The following is a 19,182-nucleotide window of genomic DNA, read 5'->3' as shown; positions in this document are numbered from 1 at the left end:
TAAAAACAAAGGCCGTTTGTCGGTGCCTGTTGTTTATTGTTTAAAACACGATCAGTATATTTGCATATCATCTGCTAAAGGTGTCCTGTTTTCCCCAACCCTACTATATAACGTGTTAAAAATATAATGCTAAAACAAACTGTTCCAATTTGTAGTTATAGTTTTATTCGACCGTTACGCATTAATAAAATGAACAAATAAAACATGTAAAATGTTGAATACTACAACAAAATCATTTAAAAATGCTTCACTTTTACTGCGTAAATTTATGTAATAAAAAGTACCTGAATTGCATACACTATACTACGATGGTATTAAAAATAAATTTGCCAAAATGATATTTTTCAAATACCCTTAAAAACATTTTATAATTTTAGGTTTTATAACTATGCAGTAATCTGTGTAACAAGTAAACAGTGCAGAATTCGGTTACATATATAACGTAATACTACATCAGATTAGTACGATTACAGTCCATTTAATTGCTTTTCTTGGTGAACTGACGTATGAAGATATATAATAAAAACATTAGGCGTAATAACATAAAGCGTATGAAATATATCATGACGGGAATGAGTGTTTATCTAATTTTAAAGAAAACATACCTCTCGTTTTTAACCCTATGAACTCGTGTGTGTATCACGGTAATGTTAATACACATAACACTGTAAGTAAACAACGAGATGTAAATTTAAACGATCTTACAACAGCTGTTGTCATTGTTACTTGAAAAGTGTGATGGGTTTAGCACTGCAATAACAGCATCATCAAATACTTGGCTGAGACACTCCTGAGTTAGAGCAGAACACTCTAAATATTTAACTGCTTTAATATCTTTCGCCATTTTCGCCCCCTCTTCTGGTCTGTTGAGTTAAATTGTTGTTTTAAATAGATATATTTGTATGTATATAGTACTATAGTAGGTTTGGGGAAAATGAGACACTTTTTCGTTTGATTTTCTAGTCCCATTTGGTAGTAAACAAAGAACATTCAAATAATTATAAATCCGTATCCTCACGACTCCCATATACCCCGTTGTTAATTGTTTAAAACGCGCTCAGAATATTTAGACGTTATATGCTAAAGGTGTCCCGTCTTCCCCCACCCTGCTATAGCATACCATTGACCCGCAATTTCCTTACCCGTTACGAACAGTTACAATAAGAAAGCTCACTCACGTTATTGGTTTTAGATTTTTCGAGGAAAGCTGTTGTAGAATTTCGGTGTCTTCTCTCAAGTCAAGCTTCGTCCCCACTAGCAGGATGGGCACGTTAGGACAATGTTCTCGTAACTCGGGCAACCATTTGTGCTGGAGATTTTCAAAGGAGGTTGGAGAAATTATCGAGAAGCAGAGAACAAAGACATCGGTGTCTGGATATGAAAGCGGTCTCAACCTGTATTATGAAAAGTGTTCAGTTATTGATACTATAACGTGTATACTAGGAAGGGGTAAGATGGGACATGTTTTCATTACTTTTTCTTTAAACTTGGTAGTAAACAAACATTATTTACAAAATTATATAATTAAAAAAACTGTAACCCTGTGACTTTAAAAGAGCGTTGTTAATTATTTAAAGCACGGTCAGAAAATATGGGAATTATGTGCTAACGGTATCCCATCTTACACCATAGCACGAAATAGTTTATCTGTGAACAAATATAAAATTGAACTAAGGGTTTGTATTCGTCGTAATCATTTACATATATAAACACTCAATGTAAACATAGAATTTGCATATTTAAAATCTGTGACCGCGTTTATATAGAAATCAAAACCATAATCGAAAATCTACAATTTTTTTTTAAATTATCTCGTTAAAAAAACAAATATTGTGTATTTGTGTATTTAAGGCAAACGTATAGAACGGTTAGTTAAGATACCGTTGGCACCTTAAACTCTTATATTTCCTGGTCGTGTTTTAAACAATTAACAACGTTTTTTAAAGTCACGGTACTCCAGTTATATAGTAGGGTGGGGGGAGATGGGACACCCTTTCCTTATATTTTCTCGTCCCACTCGGTTGAAACAAAAAATAATCAAAACATTGTAAAATCCTATCCTCACAACTCCCAAAGACCGCTGTTAATTGTTTAAAACTCGATCAGGATATTTGAATACTATGTGCTAAAAGTGTCCCATCTTTACCCAACCTACTATGTAACCCTGTAACTATTCTTTGTTTACTATAAAAAACAACGGCAAAGGGAACTTATTCAATCATGTCCCATCTTACCCCACCACAATATGTATTTACCTGTCAAAATCCTCTTGACCAGCGGTATCCCAAAGACTTAAGCAAATTTGCTGATTGTTGACCGTGATATTTGCCATGTAGTTTTCAAACACAGTCGGAACATACTCCCTTGGAAAGGCATTCGCCGTGTAGCTGATAAGTAGACACGTTTTTCCCACGGCACCATCGCCCACCACGACCAATTTTATAGACTAAATAAAAACAACATAGGTACGTTACTAACTTATTTTCAGAAAATTATATATATATATTTATATATATATATATATATAATATATATATATATAGTACCGTGGTGTGAGATGTGGTACCGTTACCACTTAAAAGCCCATTTTTCTTATTAGTTTTTTACAATTAACAACGGTATTTTCGAGTCGCGAGACTACCGTTATTCTGTATATATTCTTTGTTTTTTACTAAATGGTACGAGAAAATCGAGTGTACACTTCATAGCCTACAAACTATGCGTTTTAGATTTAACATTCAAAACACACAATCGCATAATAATTGTGGGGTAATGGGCCCACTATAACTTAAGAATTCAAAGTCGCTTGGCGTTCATTTCTATGGGATCTCACCCATATAGAAAAGATTGGTGTTTAAACACAAAAGGAACCAGGACTCGTTAATATCCTAATAAATAATTGATCAAATTTATATCCTGCAAACTTATTTTAGCGTGTTTTACTTAGTAGTAATGCACAAAAGCCTAAAAGTGTGGTAATTTAAAAATTTAAAAGCCGCGTTAAAAGTGACGTCATTTTATATTCCAAACTTCACGAAATTCCTTTTTCGCGATTCACAAACAGGGTATATCATCAAAAGAACTCATGTATGGATAAGTGTGATAATTTTCTTTGGTATGTTATGTTGCAACACCATTAAGTCACCACAAGACTAAATAAAGCACGGTTAGCTCCTACGTTTGTATGGCGTGGGTTATTGTTAATAGGATACGTTTGACGCAACTTGGTTTTATTCAGGAAATGGCGAACAGTTATAACAACATCCCGACAAACAATATTTCTTTACAACAATACAGTCGTATTTATCACTGTATTGTCTTTCTCCAATACAATCTATTCAGCTCTTTATGCAGACAAAAATAGAATGCCTGGCTTTGGGGACAACACTTTACTATACGGCGTTACGCTTTGTTTAGTTCTAGTCACGTCACAGTTTAATTGACGTCAAGCTGTTACAGCTGATCAACGAAAACGGTCCCACAACAAAGAAACAGATTTCTTAAATCAAATATAATCATTTTTTACGAGGTTACTCATAGCTTTACCAAGTTCTATTGCGTAATGCCTATCTTAATACAAACAATGAATGAAACAACATTCTTGAATCACCCACTGAGGTGACGCGCACAATACAATGATTCAACTCTTCACCCACTTTTCAAAAGCACTTATTGGCATATACGAGCTTTTGATGTAAACGGTTTTCAATATCCTGACTGTATATATACAAACCGAGTCGCGGACACTCGTTATATTTATGCCACGCAAGGCGTTGGTGCCTGACTAACGAAGTAGAACATTGTTGTATGTACAAGCAGAAATACTGTACTGGATATTTACCTGCATTTCATGAACTCAAAAAGCAAAGTTTCAAATATTGTTCGGATCTTTTTGCAATATAAACCTATGAAAACAATGCAATTCACTGCAACCAACCTTACGCCGCTCTGCAATACAGCATTCATTTACTTATTCTAATTATACACAATACGTTACTCATAACAGCCGACTAACTAGAGTCAGGCCTGTCTTATAAATTTGTTACCGAATATTTTAGTTTGTAGTAACTTCGCTATACTGCTTGACTGTTTAGTTTACTGTGTTCGGATGACAATGCTGATACTGTGACTAAATCGAGTGTCTCTGTACTTATTTCTACTGCACGTTCTACACGGAAATAAAACTCTTGTTCTTACGTCACCGGAGGCAACTAACCACCCGGCTATGAGACCACAGCACGAGACTCGACTGGCGTTATATGTTCGCACCCACGCAGTTGAGAGAAACGCCGTGATATCTAACCAATCATCTGCGCTCAGCGCGATGGACGGTACATAAATTGCTATGAACCTGTTGTTCTGTTTACGCCATATACTCTTGGGATTTTCAGAAACGGTAAGAGCTCTTTAGCGGGTTAACTCTGACATTATGCGGCGTTTAACCAAATTACTGCTACAAATTCGTAGAGATAAATCAGCCATAAATAAGTCCAATTAATCGATCTTTATTCGAATACTTCTAACGTTTGATTATCGAGCTGTAAAACGCACCTCTTCGTTTTAAAGACCAGCCGTGCTAAACTAATTACTCTGCGCTCACAGACGTGCCCAGCAGCGGCGAATGTTTCCTGGGCGCAGAAAAGTTGGTTTATAATTTACCGAAGTCCACTTTTCACGTTTCAAATGCGTGACAAAAAAATCACAGACCAGTTTCCTGAAACTGCGAGCAAAACAATTCAAATCTCGAACCAGTTGCTGCGATGCGCAGTTGGCAGTTTTATCGCGGCGATTGATGCGTGTCGAAAATCCTAGAACCTTTACATGTTAAACACCTCTTTATTTTTTATGCGACAACTATGCTATACCATCTTACTTAGTACATGTAATTCTGACCTCTCTGTAGCAAAACCGTGATCTGATGTATGTAGTGTGCATTGCGTCACCGAAACCAAATGCTTCCTTCTTTCTATTTTAGATTGTACAATGTCTAAACACCGTAATACATACAATACAATGGTATTTGCTACAGCATTGTTGCATTGTTTCTTTATTAAGCGCGCAACAATAAAACGGGAATTGCCATGCTTGAAGTATAACCTCTATTCTCGTTGTACATACGGCAAAGCGTGGTCTGGTTTCACTCCAACAAAAATTGACCTCGGTTTTTGGAAGATAAGCTTCGGGTTTCGTTTGATCATTATTTTAACCCAGAAAGAAATATAAACTTCTCATGTGAAAAATTGCAGTATGTCCACCAATACCAATTACGCCCAGACAGCGGCTACTAACTGCGTTTACTCAGTTAAACACAAAATATAATGGGTAGGGGAAGATGGGACACCTTCAGCGCATAATATTGAATTGTCCTATTCATGTTTTAAACAATTGCCAACGGTTTATGAGATTCGTGAGAATACGTTTTTATAATTCTTTGTTTTTTTGTTTGTTTACTAAGTGGGACGAAAAAATGGAATGAAAAGGTGTTCCATCTTCCCCCTCCTTACTATAAAATAATATAGTAGGGTGAGGCAAGTTGGGACACGGGGTAGGATGGGATAGTTTTTAAAAATCTCCAACCGAAATTTAAGCGGCAGTGCTAGTTTCTTTTTAGCTACGTACACTTCATATGAATCCAACTTCTCAGCCGCACTATAAATTAACATATAATGTTTCGATTTGCAATACTAATATGTCAACTTCATACTTTATTTTTTGCTTGCAGAAGACAGAAACACTGTTATCGTCGCCCAAGTCATATTCTTATTTCCAACGTTTGTTATATATAGTAGGGTGGAAGATGGGACACCTGTTTATTCTATTTTTTTAACTAATTTGATGGTAAACAAAAAACACTGAAACAATTATAAAATCATATCCTCACAACTCCCATAGACCGTTGTTAATAGTTTAAAACGCGGTCAGGTTATTTGGATATTATGTACTAAAGGTTTCCCATCTTCCCCAACCCCACTATACTACATTTTTTTGTCAGGATACGTCATCTTTTTTTAAATAAACATGTTTGGAAGAATTTTTATACAGGTATCAAAATAGCCCACATCCACATCACATGTTATTAATAATATGGCAGCTTGGTGAAAAATAATCCAGTTTTGTATTCTGTTTTAGAAACAAAGTATATTTCTGGAATTATATACCTGTAATCTTACGACTTAACATAAATACGTTAAAAAACGATTGAAAAAAAAGAACGATATTTATTTCACTTTCGACGATATTTATTTCACCTAACAGTACAATACATGATTTCTGAAATTTTCTAAAATAGCTGACACAATAAAGAATTTTTGCTACAGTGTTCTAAATAATTGCATATTGTATTCAATAAATTAATTAAGCAATCCTTATTTTTTCAGTTTTATATAGGAGCCTCCTTAGGCTCAATAAGTAGCTGATTTATAGAAACATGATCAGGTTGTGAAACAACATAAGCAACAGCACGACCAATGTCATCGGGATCGAGTATTTTGCACTTACTACTTCCATCATATTGTTTTTGAGCCTAAAAAACATTAAAGTATTGGGGTAGCAAGAGACAAAATAAATTTATTTATTCATTCTTCTATACATTTACGCAAACATTTCCGGCACATGACATAGTGGTTAGCGCCCATGCCCCTAACTCTAACCCATTGGTTACTGGTTCAAGGTTTATCGCTGCTACCATTGTGGATGATTATGTTCAAGAAATTTAACGCCAATTTCTTTAACCAAGTTGACAAAATGGTTGTCTAAAGACTCTAAATGGGTGAGGAAAAGGTGTCAGTTACAAAGGGTGACCGCTCAACCCAAAGCAACATTTTTGTTGATCATACCACATTACCACATAAACTTGTTAGAGTTAGACAGATGAATGGACCCAAGTTATCAGACAAGAGAAAAAAGATTCAGTGGAAATAAGATTCATTATATTTATTAAATTCTTAAAATGAAAAAATTTTAGGGCCGACCCATACCTCTAAGTCAGTTGTATGAGACAAGATATTAGTTTTCACATCTCCTGGTTGAATGCACGTCACTTTTATTCCATGTTCCACCATTTCATGCCTCAGTGCTTGTGAAACACCCTCCACGAAAAATTTTGTGCCAGAATACACAGCTAAACCAGGAAAACCCTAAGATATATCAATTTATATTAAAACAGTAAGCGTACAAAGTGGTAAATGTTTTTAATAACAAATGATAATTGAATTAGTAAACATAAGTTTGTTTTTTTTATGTTGGTTTTACTTTTTGTGTTCTAAAATACCTTAGAAAAGTGAATGCAGGCACAATTGTTACAGCTATTTAAGAATCTTATTATACAGTTATCAAAATATGACAAAATCCAACAGCTAAGTAAAATCAGCAGACCAGAGGCTAACGAATTACCATGTATGTAACTTTGTGGGTCTTTTTTTCTGATTTCATGAATTTATAAAGCTTTGACTTAAAGTCATACATATATATTATTATAATGTTAATATGCTACCTGTAGTCCAGCATCAGAACTTGTATTGACAATATGGCCACGTTTGCGTTTGATCATACCGGGTATAACAGCCCCAATGCCATTTGTAACACCTTTACAATTAACGTCAATAGTTTTATCCCAATCATCCATCATAACATTGCTCATTTTTGAATACATCATTACCCCAGCATTGTTTACCATAATATCAACGGGTCCTAAGTTTTTCTCAGCAAAAGAAATAAGCTGCATAACCTGTAATGATAAAAGTGCATGTTATGGTTCAAATTTTGGTTAAGTCTTAGTTTTGAGATAAATACAGGTCAAAACACTGTTAGTCCAGTGATGTGGCACAGTGGTTAGCTCAGTAGTACTTCATGGGTTGACTTAGTTTTCAGCCATTGTTAAACAAATACTACATATATGGTAACTCCTAACTAGTATGAAAGTAACTTACTTTATCCTCGCATGGACGAAAAAACGACAGTCATTAAAACACGGGTGTTAATACACCTCGTGCCAGCTTACAAGCTACCATGAATGTAGCTTTGTTTACCTGTTCTCGGTTAAAGGCAGGTGCGCTAATCACTTTGCTATGGTGCCGGTAAGTGGGACATAAGTTTTAAATCAGAAACAGAAGGTGTTATTACGACTGTTGCTGCCCGCATACAAAAATAAACAAATGAAATTTGTTTAACAATTCATATGTTTCCACCAGACCTGTTCTCTCACTGTGACATCACATTGGAAAAAAGCAGCTGTTCCGTTGTTCTTTTCTATCTCAGACTTCAGTTCTTCTAATTTACCAACATTTCTTGCAGCAATACACACCTATATACAAGTGGCATAACATAAATTTTATTAAGTCTTTAAAGTGCCCCTGAAGACATTTTTTGGGAAGTTTTGTCTAAAAGTGTATGTAAATTTATCAATGTCAAGTTTATCAAAACCGGTTGCATATTTTTGACTTTAAAAAAATAATTTTGTTTGTATATTTATATTTATAATGTAAATGTTCATAATTAAAATATTTATCCAGTATTTGTTGTTTTATGATAACAGAATGTCAGAATCTTAAGGCCAATTTTTGTAAGTAGAAGAATAAACTTAGAATAAATCAATGCAAGTTTAATAAAAAATGTATATGGTCCTGTGGGGTAAGATAGGACACCTTTAGCACATAATATCCAAATACCCTGATCGTGGTTTAAACAAATAAACAACTGTCCATGGGAGTCCTGGGGGTGCGGTTTTAATGTTCTTTGTTTACCACCAAATAGGACGAGAAAATGGAATGAAACGATGTCCCATCTACCCCCACCCTACTATATATACATAATTTAATAAGGTTACTTTTGCTCCTGCATTTGACAGGTGAATCGCAATCGATCTTCCAATACCACTTGATGCACCAGTTACAACAGCAACTTTCCCACTCAATGGTTGATTCGCTGTTGCTAAACAAGGAACATTAATTATTTGAATTAGAAGGTTGGTTTATAGATATCACTTACCAAATTTACCTGACATTATTTATTTTAAAGAGATATGTTTCTGTTATTAATTATTATTCGTGTCAGCACGCATTTAGGCTTTGCTTGATAAGCAAAATTTGTACAACATTACCATAAACTTTTTTTCTTCTTCTCTCATTTTTATTTTGCGTTGTTAAGTTCTAATAAACAGCTATTTTGCAAGAGTAAAAGAGAATATGACATAATAAAAAAATGGCACACGATTTTGTATTAAAATGACTATTCTAAACTCTTTGTCTAGGGAGATTCCCAAAGCAGAATGTTTTTTTTAAATTACCTAATATTAAACAGGCATACTAACGAAAAATCAAAACTTGTATATGGTACTGTAGGAAAAGATGGGACACACAGGTATCGCAGTTTTAACAAAACGAAACAGTCTTTGAAAAAAATCGCGTCTAATAATACTCAATACTCACATGGCCGGCAAGGAGATAGCAAAACATTTCTTTTCGTTAAATTTGAAAGGTAAAATCGAAGAAGGCCTTTATTAAGACTCGGATAATTATCTTTAATCGCTGCTTTGAAGTTCGTGACGTCGAATGTTGTATTGTAAGAAAATAGAGAGGTGTCCCTGCAGTAATAAAAAGTTGATACTCGGATAAATGGATGACTGCTAGGCAACAGTACAGTCGTTCTAATACAAGTATTCTGTTTTATAAACCTCGCGCACGCTTACCAGTTATATGTAACTTTGTGGGCGGTCGTTTTTTTTAAACCGATGTATATGTTTATTTATGAACAACCTTTAACGGACCACTGGGTTGAAGCAACTGCCTTTAGGTGTCCTCCAAAGACACACACTCCCACAATAGTAGCAGCAACGAGCTTTGAACCCGAACCTTAACACTAGAGCAGAGCACGCTTGTTTTTAATATTTTTTGCACAGAATAAACCTTGTTGAAGTGACGCTTTCGAGCATTTTTCTGACATCCCTATGTCCAGGGACTGTACTCGTATCCCGAATTAGTTCCACTTTACTGCACCACTTTTCCATTGATACCAACTTTAAATTGTAACCATACTCCGTATTCAGCCAGTGAAAAAATGATCTGAAATTTTTCAAAGTTCAATTGACAAAAAACTTCAAAAATTAAAGTCTTATACCTGCCGGTAATGTTTTCTGGTTGCACAATGTGGAATATTTTATTCACTGACGCTTGTATATCCTGTGAAAGCTGAACTATCGCAGAGCTGACGAAATCTACAGGAGTCATTTCAATTTGCCAGTCTACATCCGGCCAAGCAGAAATCTGCAACGAAGCTCGCAACACCAGTAATATAAAGTCGGTCGGGTTCCAACCAGCGTTCTTTCGGTCTCCCGATATATTTCCTGTACATAAAGTTTTACGTAAGAATAAAAAACTGTAATGTAAATATATTTAGTAAAATGGGGAAAGATTGGAGACTTTTTATTCTATTTTCTTAGCATCCTGTTTGGTAGTAAACGAAGAAAATTCAATGAATGATTAAACCGTATCTTCACGACTCATGTACACCGTTTTTATTTGTTTAAAACACGATACTTGGATATTACTAGCCAAAATTTTCCCGTCTTTCCCCATCCTACTATATATTTTAAATCGTAAACGTGTTATTGACGACTGTCATTTGATCGCTATATTGTGTTTTTTTGTTCTAACTACTTCTTCGCTACACCGTACTCCAAGGGATAAATTACAATTATAGAGTGGGGTAAGATAGGATACTTTTTTGTTTTAAATTTTAGTCACGATTAAAAAAAATATAGGATTTAGGTGCTACGGTTTTCCCAACTTACCCCACTCAATAGTTAAAAATTTTATTGATAATGATATTTCCTTCAAACCTATTCGGTAAATTGTAATCGGCAATCCTTGGTCTTTCGCCTTTAACAACAGTTTCTCAGCAACCCATTTAGTTTGAGCGTAGCCTCCCGTCAATAGCTGTCCATCTTCTTCCGTTGTTGGCTCTTCCTTGCACATAACCTAAAACATAAACCGTTACAAAAACGTACAACAAGTTTAAACCGGTGTCGTCACACAGTGACCAGCAAGCCTGTGTACCTAGGGGTACGGGTTCAAGGCCTGTAGGTGCTAGCATTTTGGGCGTATATGTCCTTGAGCAAGACACTTAATAGCAATTACTCCAACCCAGTGTTCAATAATTGGTTCTCTGAATCGTCGGTTATACATTAAAAGTCCGAAAATAGTTATTCACAAAGTTACATACGTGGTAAACTGTAAAAAGCAGACATGAGGTGTATGAAACAGATCTACTTTATATTATATAACAACTGTCGTTGTCCTGCCGCCACGCGAGGACAAAACAAAATGTATTTATTTATTCACTTATTTCGTATTTATTTTAAACTAACCTGGTTATTTGGGAACACCGCGTTCGTACTGATGTAATGTAGAGGTTTGATCTTTCCTCCTTGTGAGAACAGCAGCACATTCCTGGTTCCAGTCACATTAGTTCCTTTCAAAGCTTCATATGGATATAAAAGGTTGACATACGCAGCCGTGTGGATGACGTAATCTATCTGAAAAGTTTACACTATGTAAAAAAATTACTCACTCAAACGGTATTATATAGAACTGTGGGGTAAGATGGGTTAATGTTAGAACCTAAATCCTGGATTTCCTAGTCTTGTTTTGAACAATTACGAACGCTGTTTTAAGAGTAACGGGAAAGATAATGAGCACATGTCCCATTTTACCCCGTCTCTATTATACTAGGTTTTTACCTCGTATGTTAAAAATGCATAATCTTCTTCGGACAATCCTAGATGAACCAGAGCGACATCTCCAAACAGAACGCTCACTCGTTTATTAAATGCCTGCGCAACAAACACATTGTTAACATTAAAAGTTCAATATTATAACATGTTATATTTTATACCTTTAACAAGTCGCGATCCTGACTGTTTTGTTTTGAAAATGTTTCATAAAACTCAAGGTTTTCGATAAGTCGTTCCTCTCCGGTTTTATCCGGTAAGCGACGGACAAGACAGTAAATTTTAACCTGTAATGTAAGAATCTGTTGAGTCATAATGTTTTATTCCACACAACAAAGTAGGGCGGGGAAAGATATAACACCTTTAGCACATAATATCCGAATATTGTGTTTTAAACAATTAACAACGGTCTATGAGAGTCTCAAGGATACGGTTTTATGACTTTTTAAAGGTTTTTTTGTTTACTCCCAAATAGTTAAAAAATATCTCCCATTCTTTTATATATCAAAACTAGTAGCAGCTGAGGGTATGGTGTTTCAAAAACGTAACCAACAAAATAGACTTTAATATAATTTGAGACTGACGGTGCCCTTAGGTGAAATATATATATTTCATTATACAATTGGTTGGACCTGATTTTTGCAGGTTCCATTTTCGTGGCGTTAGAAACTCAGTATTATAACTCTTTACATAAGAACCGTGCAACTCTATGAGCACCAGATCAGGGTCAGCTTTGCGAATTTCTGACAGTCATTAAATAGCAGGTAAATAATACCTTGGTATGAAGCAACAGTTCTTTCAACAAGAAAGCTCCCAAGAAACCCGTAGCACCAGTTAACAACACTCTTCCTCGGCGAAACTGATTTCCAAATCTTAAAGATCTCCAAAAAGCTCGCAATTGGATATCAAGGTTCACCTGCCCAGTAGATAGACTTTGGACTTCAGAAAGAAGATCTATTTCACCACTTTTGACTCTGTAATAACAAAAAAATTGTAAATGACTGTAAGGTACATTGTAATGAACTGTTATTTTGCTGTTTATGCCCCTTTTGCTGTTTATGCCCTTTCATTAAAAAACATAATCTTATGCTATCGGTTTTGCGGAGATAAAAAAAGTATGCTAATTATGTGAAAAACGTAAATAATGAACTTGAAAAAATGGAAATAAATGTGTATGGTTTTCTTACTCTTCTGGTTCATTGCAGTCCAAGAACTTTGCAAGTTCAACAATGGTAGGATGGGCGAATAGATGTCTCATCGTTATCTCTTTCTGAGCAAACCTTTCTCGAATTTTCCCAAGCAAGCGAGCAGCGAGCAAAGAATGTCTGTAAAAAATAGGCTACTTTTATTTTCCAAAGCAATTTTTCGTATAGTACTATGAGGTAAGAAAGTATAGCGTTAGAACCTAAAACCCATATTCCCTGTTCATGCATTCAACAATAAACCACGTTTTCTCAGAGTTGCTTTAGATTTTTAATATACATGAAGCAATTTTAATGCACTGCAGTTACCCTCCAAGGTCGAAGAAGCTTTCCTGTACATCAATAACTTCCATTTGAAGAATTTCGCACCAAGTTTCCTCCAAAAACTTTTCGGTTTCTGTGACCGGCTCTGTATGATCTTCCGCCAAGAAACTCACTGATGGTCGCCTAGAGTTGACATCAGGAAGAGCTTTCTTATCCAGTTTACCGGACGCGGCCAGAACTGGGATGCTATGGAGAATGCAATGTTCACGCGAATAGAAAAATGAATGAATGTAAAGTTAGGGCTATATTTAGTATGGCCATCAATAAAACAACAATATATACCTTTGAAGAAATATGTAATACGATGGTATCATGTAGAAAGGCAGTTTGGTTTTGAGAGAATTCCGAATTTCTTTTTTGGTCACTTCACCTTCTGGTACTATATATGCAACCAGCTGCTTGTCTTGGCCCTCTTCGCCAATCGTCATCACCACACATGCGTTCACTTGTTCAAGGCCCATAAGAGCCACTTCTACAGCCTGAATCAATGTTGATATACCAGGGTTAGGAAAGATGGGACATTATTTTCAATCTTTTTTCTCGGTTCATTCGGTAAACAGTAAGTATTTACAGAACTTTACCCCGGTGAATATAAAAGAGCGTCGTTAATTGTTCAAAACACAAGAAATTAAAGGATTTAGGTAAATTTCGTCCCACAGTGTACTATAAGTTTTTACTTAAGCGCTTGGATTTTTGGTTTCGACAAGTATTTTTTTCAGAAGCTGTTCCGTTTTTTGAAACTTTTGTAGTAGCTTTAGATTACATTTAAGAGTTTTAATCTGTCTAGAAATTTTCATTTTCCGTTGGTATATGTCGCTTTAATAAACTAGAAAATATTTGCACTGCATTACTTGTACCTTGACTTCGATGCTGTAACCCCGAATCTTCACCATCGTGTCGCATCTTCCACAAATCTCAAGGTTTCTGTCCGATCGTATTAATCCCCAATCGCCAGTTCTATGAATAATGAATGAATGTAACTTACTTTATCTTCGATGAATGGTCGGAAAACGACAGTCGTTATAACACGGATTTTCTGTTTCATACACTTCATGGCAGTTTTTGAGTTAACACGTATGTATAACTTCGTAAGTGTTTTTTTTTTTTTTTTCTTTCCGTATGGCATTAAGCTTAGACAACCTATTAGTAACCACTGGGTTGGAGCAATTACCCTTAAGTGTATTGTCCAAGCACATACGCCCACACCGGTAGCAGCGACAAGCCTTGAACCCATACTCTCTATGATTAGAGACAGAGCGCCAACCAAACTGCAACGGCGTTGGACAATTAGCACGAAAATTAAATTATTTAAAACAGCCCAATATATACGTTAAGGCGATAACTACTGAATATACCTGTACAGAATATCCCCAACTGCCGTACTAACATTTTTCGGTCGTTTAATAAATCGAAGCTTGTTCATTTCTGGCCTGTTCAGATATCCCCTTGCTAATGTCGGACCTCCGACAAAAATCTGGGAAACATCAGTTATAATTCAACTGTATATAGTAGGGTGCGGTAAGATGGGACATTTTATCACTCTCTTTTCTTGTCGTATTAGTAGTAAACAAAGGATTTTTTTGTAACACGGATGTTCTGTTGCATACACTCCATTGTCGTGTATAGGTATTGTACCACGTATATGTAACTGACAGTTCAGACAACCAATTAGCGACCATTGAATTGGAGCAATTGCCGTTAAGTGTCTTGAACAGAAAAACATACGCCCACAACGGTAGCAGCGATAAAACTTGAACCCATAACCTCTAGGTTAGAGGCAAGGCTCACTATTGTGCCATGGCGCAAAAAAAGGCCAGTGAAATTGATAACATAATGCCCACCTCTCCCTGCATCCCAATAGGCTGAGGGTTTCCCTCATCATCCAAGATGACAACATGGATGCCAGGACATACTGATCCAACCGGAGCAAATTTTCTCTTCTTTGTTTCTTCCATTTCATCTTCCATTTTGATAAAACGATTCAAATCCGATGTCGCAACGTCATGGCATTCTGAAAAATAAATAAACGTGGGGTAACATGGGACTTTAGCACCGAAATCCCATATTTCCTGTTTGTTGATTCTTGAACAATTAATAAAAGTGGCTTAGCTGTACGCTTATAAATTTCTGTTGGCCCCATCTTATCCCACATATAAATATACCTAATGCGAGGGTTTTGTTTAATACACATCGTATTAATTTACGAGTTATACCACGTATGTTACTTAATGATAGATTATGTTTAGGTATAATTGCATACGCCGATAATTGTTGGTATATTAAACTTTTTGAATCATCAATATACTAAATGGTTTAGAGGCGAGGCTCTATATCACTACTATAGGCTACACAACAGCTGCAAAAATGCCCAACAAAAGTTTGTACAAGATTTTGAAGTTACCAGATATACTGTATAGGTTGTAGAACCGAATCCATGGCAAAATGGAAGTACATCGATCAAGCAATGATGACGTCACTACTTCTCCGCAAAACCAAATAACTCTGTAACAAAATAACTGTAATAAATTTCACAAATCCGGCGCTGATCAGGTACCCATAGAGTTAAACGATTTTTGTGTATAGGAAATGCGGTAAGGATCTGATGCTCCAAAAACGTAACAGATAGAAAAACAAGTGCAATCAAATATATAATGAATTTTCGCCTAAATGGCATCGTCAGTCTTATTTTCAAACAGAAAAAAACATAAAAATATATGAGTTTCACTGGTAATGTGTTTGAACAGATCTAAAGGTTGAACCATTTATCTGGTGCTATGCCCATTGTACATTTTACATGAAGTAATGATATAAGTATAAATTTTATTTTGTTTCATGTACGTAAGTGTACATAGGCTTTGATTTACCCATATCCGTGTTTTAACAACTGTTGTTTTACCGTTACTATACCCATCTTTTTGGTTTTGTAAACTTTCCCGACCTTCGTTATCGTGACCAAAGTTTCAAAATAATTTATATTTATTCAAAATTAAAAAATGTAATTACTTTTTCCGCAATGGCGGATTATTTCACAACTCACTTGAGCGTAGAAAAGTCGCTGATGTTTAGATTCTGCGCATCGAGCACAGTCTCGAGTAAAGACGGAGTAAATAAGATTCTGGTGATTGAATGTTTCTTTAAAAACCCACTGAGTAATAGAGGGTCGTATATAGCTGTATCTGGTATAACGTACAGTGGTACTCCCTGAAAATAAACGGTAACATATAGTAGGGTGGGGAAAGACGGAACCCTTGTTAGCACATAATGTCCAGACATCCCGATCGTGTTTAAACAATTAACAACGGTCTATGGTAGCCGTGATGATACGGTTTTATAATATTTTGAATGTGCTTTATTTACTACCAAATGGGACGAGAAAATAGAATGAAAAGGTTTTCCATCCTCCTCCACTCTACTACCTAAGAGTAATTTTAGAATTTTTTTTGCGCCTACCTTTAATAATGGTCTTAGCATTTCCCAAACAAAGAAAACATTGCATGCCACTCTGTCGCCGGTTTCAAATGGGCAGATAAGGTGGCGCCAGGTGTAAGAGTAAACTGCACCTCTGTGTGGGCACATAATGCCTGCGTACATACAAACACATTTATGTCGTTAAAAGGCAAGGTTCAGTAAATCACATAGTAAAGTGAGGCAAAATGGGACTTCGTTTACCCCCCTTTCTTATCATATTTGGTAGTATAAAAATAATGTTTATAGAGTACAGTGGGGAAAGATGGAATACCTTTTCATTCTATTTTATCGTCCCATTTGGTAGTAAACAAGAAAAATTCAACAAATTATAAAACCATTTTCCCACGACTTCCATAGACCGTTGTAAATTGTTTAAAACACGATCAGGTTATTTGGATATTATGTGCTAAGTGTTCCGTCTTACCCCGCCCTACTATATAAAAATTCTGCGATTCCATGAGAGCGATGGTAATTGATCAAAACACGATCAGGAAATATGAGATCTAAGTGCTAACGGCATCCTATTTTACCCCACAGTACTAGAAGTCTTTTTTTCGTACCTTTGGGTTTTCCTGTTGTGCCAGAAGAATAAACAACGTAAGCCAGATCGTCGAGTTGAACTTTCGGTCTTGTTAAATCGGCACCACCCGTCACCGCATCCCTATTTTCTTTATCCAATTTCTCCTTCCAGTTTTCATTTAAAACAAGCACCGTTTGTTTTTTATCTGTAATATACATATTTGTCTGAAATTTGTACTGAACAAAATATAGCACGAAAAAATGTTGTTTGCATTTTCACCTAAAACTCGTTTCTGCATTTGCGGGTTTGTGATAATACAAACAGGTTTCGCGTCACTGAATATATCCTCTAACAAAACATCAGGGTAGGACAAATCAAGAGGCATATACGCTCCACCTGTAAAAAATAAAACGTAAATTTTAAATTCCCAACCAAGCCAAATAGCCGTGTATATAACCTGCTTTCAAAATGGCTATATATGAGATTACATAACCGACACAACGCTCCATAAAGATGCCGACACTTGAATCGCGAACAACACCCCGGATTTGGAGAGCGTCCGCAAGTACATTGCTTGCTTCGTCTAATTCCTGAAACGTAAGTGTGACGTCATCCCCAACAACTGCGACTGAATCAGGGGTCGCCCTGGCTTGCCGTTGAAATATTTCATGAAGACAACCCAATGACTCGTACCTAAAAACACATAGGTTTATACTTTTGGAAGAAAAGTGGGTTTAGTACTGAGGGGTACGATGGGATACCGTTATCACTTAAATCCTGTATTTCCTAATTAGGTTTAAAAAATAAACAAAGTTCTTTTAGAGTCGTGCCGGGACTACGGTTTTTATATTTCTGAAAATATTCTATGTTTACTACTAAGTATGCCGAGTAAGGGAAATAAAAACATCTCATCTTATCTTAACATAATATACATGGTGCATACACCCATTTTCTCACTAAATAGTTCTTTTCATTAAACGTTTACTAAAGTAAGGTGGAGGAAAATGGGACACCTGTTCATTCTACTTTCTCGCCCAATTTAGTGTAAACAAGAACATTCAAAGATTTATAAAACCGTTTTCTCTACCTTGCGCCGTTGTTAATTGTTTAAAACACGATCAGGATACTTGTATATTATATGTTATAGGTGTCCCCTCTTACCCCACAGGACTATATATTATTTTACAGCAATATCCGTGCTTACTTTTCTAATTCCTTTTCCCAATCCATTTTGAGATAGCGGTACAGTTGTTTTTACTTGTAATTCTATCGGTTAAAGTAACCTATAGAGAAAAACGTTGTTTAGGTTTTATAACTGACATGTACGGTCTAAAACGGAAGTCCGGCGAAAATGAATACAAACGGTATTTGCGTCAAATACGAAACAAAAACTGAAACACTGCAAAATATCACACCTGCTTCCAAATTGTCATTAGCCGTTATAGTCCGTTTGCCTGAATGTTATTTCCCGTTTTTACCTGACGTTATGAAGTTATATATGTATACCAGAACGAGTTTCATCTGCAAATCTACTGTTTACTCTCAAATGTGACTGTTTGTTTGGACTTTGTATTCAGTCCAAAGACCAGAAGCATGATGTCACAACTGAAACACTTACTGAAAATTAGGACAACTCTCTACCAGATAAGCTATTTTTGAACAAGCTTCTTTGAGCAGCAATTGTGAAAACCACGTTGTACAACGTGTCGTTTAAAAACGTGATCAAATTTTCACGGTTGCTGGTTTTAACTTTCAGAATGACGCAAGCTTTAGCAATCGTTTGCGAAGTTGTTTATTTAATGCAAAACAGCTGTGAATCAATCTATAGGAACAAAGTTTGCATTATTAAAAGAGAACTCAACAAAAATCGCCCAAATAAAAAAAGGGTTGAAGATTATCATAAAAACCATTTGATAAACTTAACAATTTGTTTTTATAATGCT

The 19,182-nt window shown here is 35.7% G+C and overlaps 2 protein-coding genes across 3 annotated transcripts; both read right to left on the bottom strand.

Annotated features, from left to right (window-relative positions):
• Positions 1-142: 142 nt before the first annotated feature.
• On the bottom strand, positions 143-4,161 carry LOC149730825 (ras-related C3 botulinum toxin substrate 1-like). Its single transcript, XM_089884092.1, has 4 exons — positions 3,842-4,161; positions 2,256-2,446; positions 1,179-1,394; positions 143-863 (listed from the first exon to the last, which is right to left on the bottom strand). The coding sequence occupies exons 1-4, from the start codon at positions 3,845-3,847 to the stop codon at positions 692-694; spliced, it is 585 nt and encodes a 194-aa protein (XP_089740218.1). The 5' UTR covers positions 3,848-4,161; the 3' UTR covers positions 143-691.
• A 2,037-nt stretch (positions 4,162-6,198) lies between these two features.
• On the bottom strand, positions 6,199-18,844 carry LOC149730824 (uncharacterized). Of its 2 annotated transcripts, none has more exons than XM_089883960.1 (27): positions 18,655-18,841; positions 18,444-18,522; positions 17,697-17,932; positions 17,519-17,635; positions 17,280-17,444; positions 16,702-16,832; positions 16,289-16,452; positions 15,653-15,753; positions 15,093-15,262; positions 14,607-14,725; positions 14,109-14,208; positions 13,534-13,730; positions 13,237-13,437; positions 12,913-13,050; positions 12,501-12,699; positions 11,890-12,012; positions 11,735-11,827; positions 11,363-11,530; positions 10,835-10,973; positions 10,114-10,339; positions 9,903-10,058; positions 9,426-9,580; positions 8,825-8,928; positions 8,192-8,302; positions 7,493-7,726; positions 6,978-7,136; positions 6,199-6,523 (listed from the first exon to the last, which is right to left on the bottom strand). In XM_089883960.1, the coding sequence occupies exons 2-27, from the start codon at positions 18,467-18,469 to the stop codon at positions 6,380-6,382; spliced, it is 3,876 nt and encodes a 1,291-aa protein (XP_089740086.1). In that variant the 5' UTR covers positions 18,470-18,522; positions 18,655-18,841; the 3' UTR covers positions 6,199-6,379. The 2 variants fall into 2 exon arrangements, with proteins under 2 accessions (XP_089740086.1, XP_089740087.1); XM_089883961.1 differs by lacking the exon at positions 6,199-6,523 and adding an exon at positions 6,550-6,761 and having other exon boundaries at positions 18,655-18,844.
• Between the last annotated feature and the right edge of the window lie 338 nt (positions 18,845-19,182).

This window comes from Ciona robusta, chromosome 9 (genome assembly GCF_009617815.1).
Source record: "Ciona robusta chromosome 9, ASM961781v2".
NCBI lineage: Eukaryota > Metazoa > Chordata > Ascidiacea > Phlebobranchia > Cionidae > Ciona > Ciona robusta.
The sequence above is the reverse complement of the archived record's forward strand: the minus strand, read 5'-3'. Positions and strand labels throughout refer to the sequence as shown.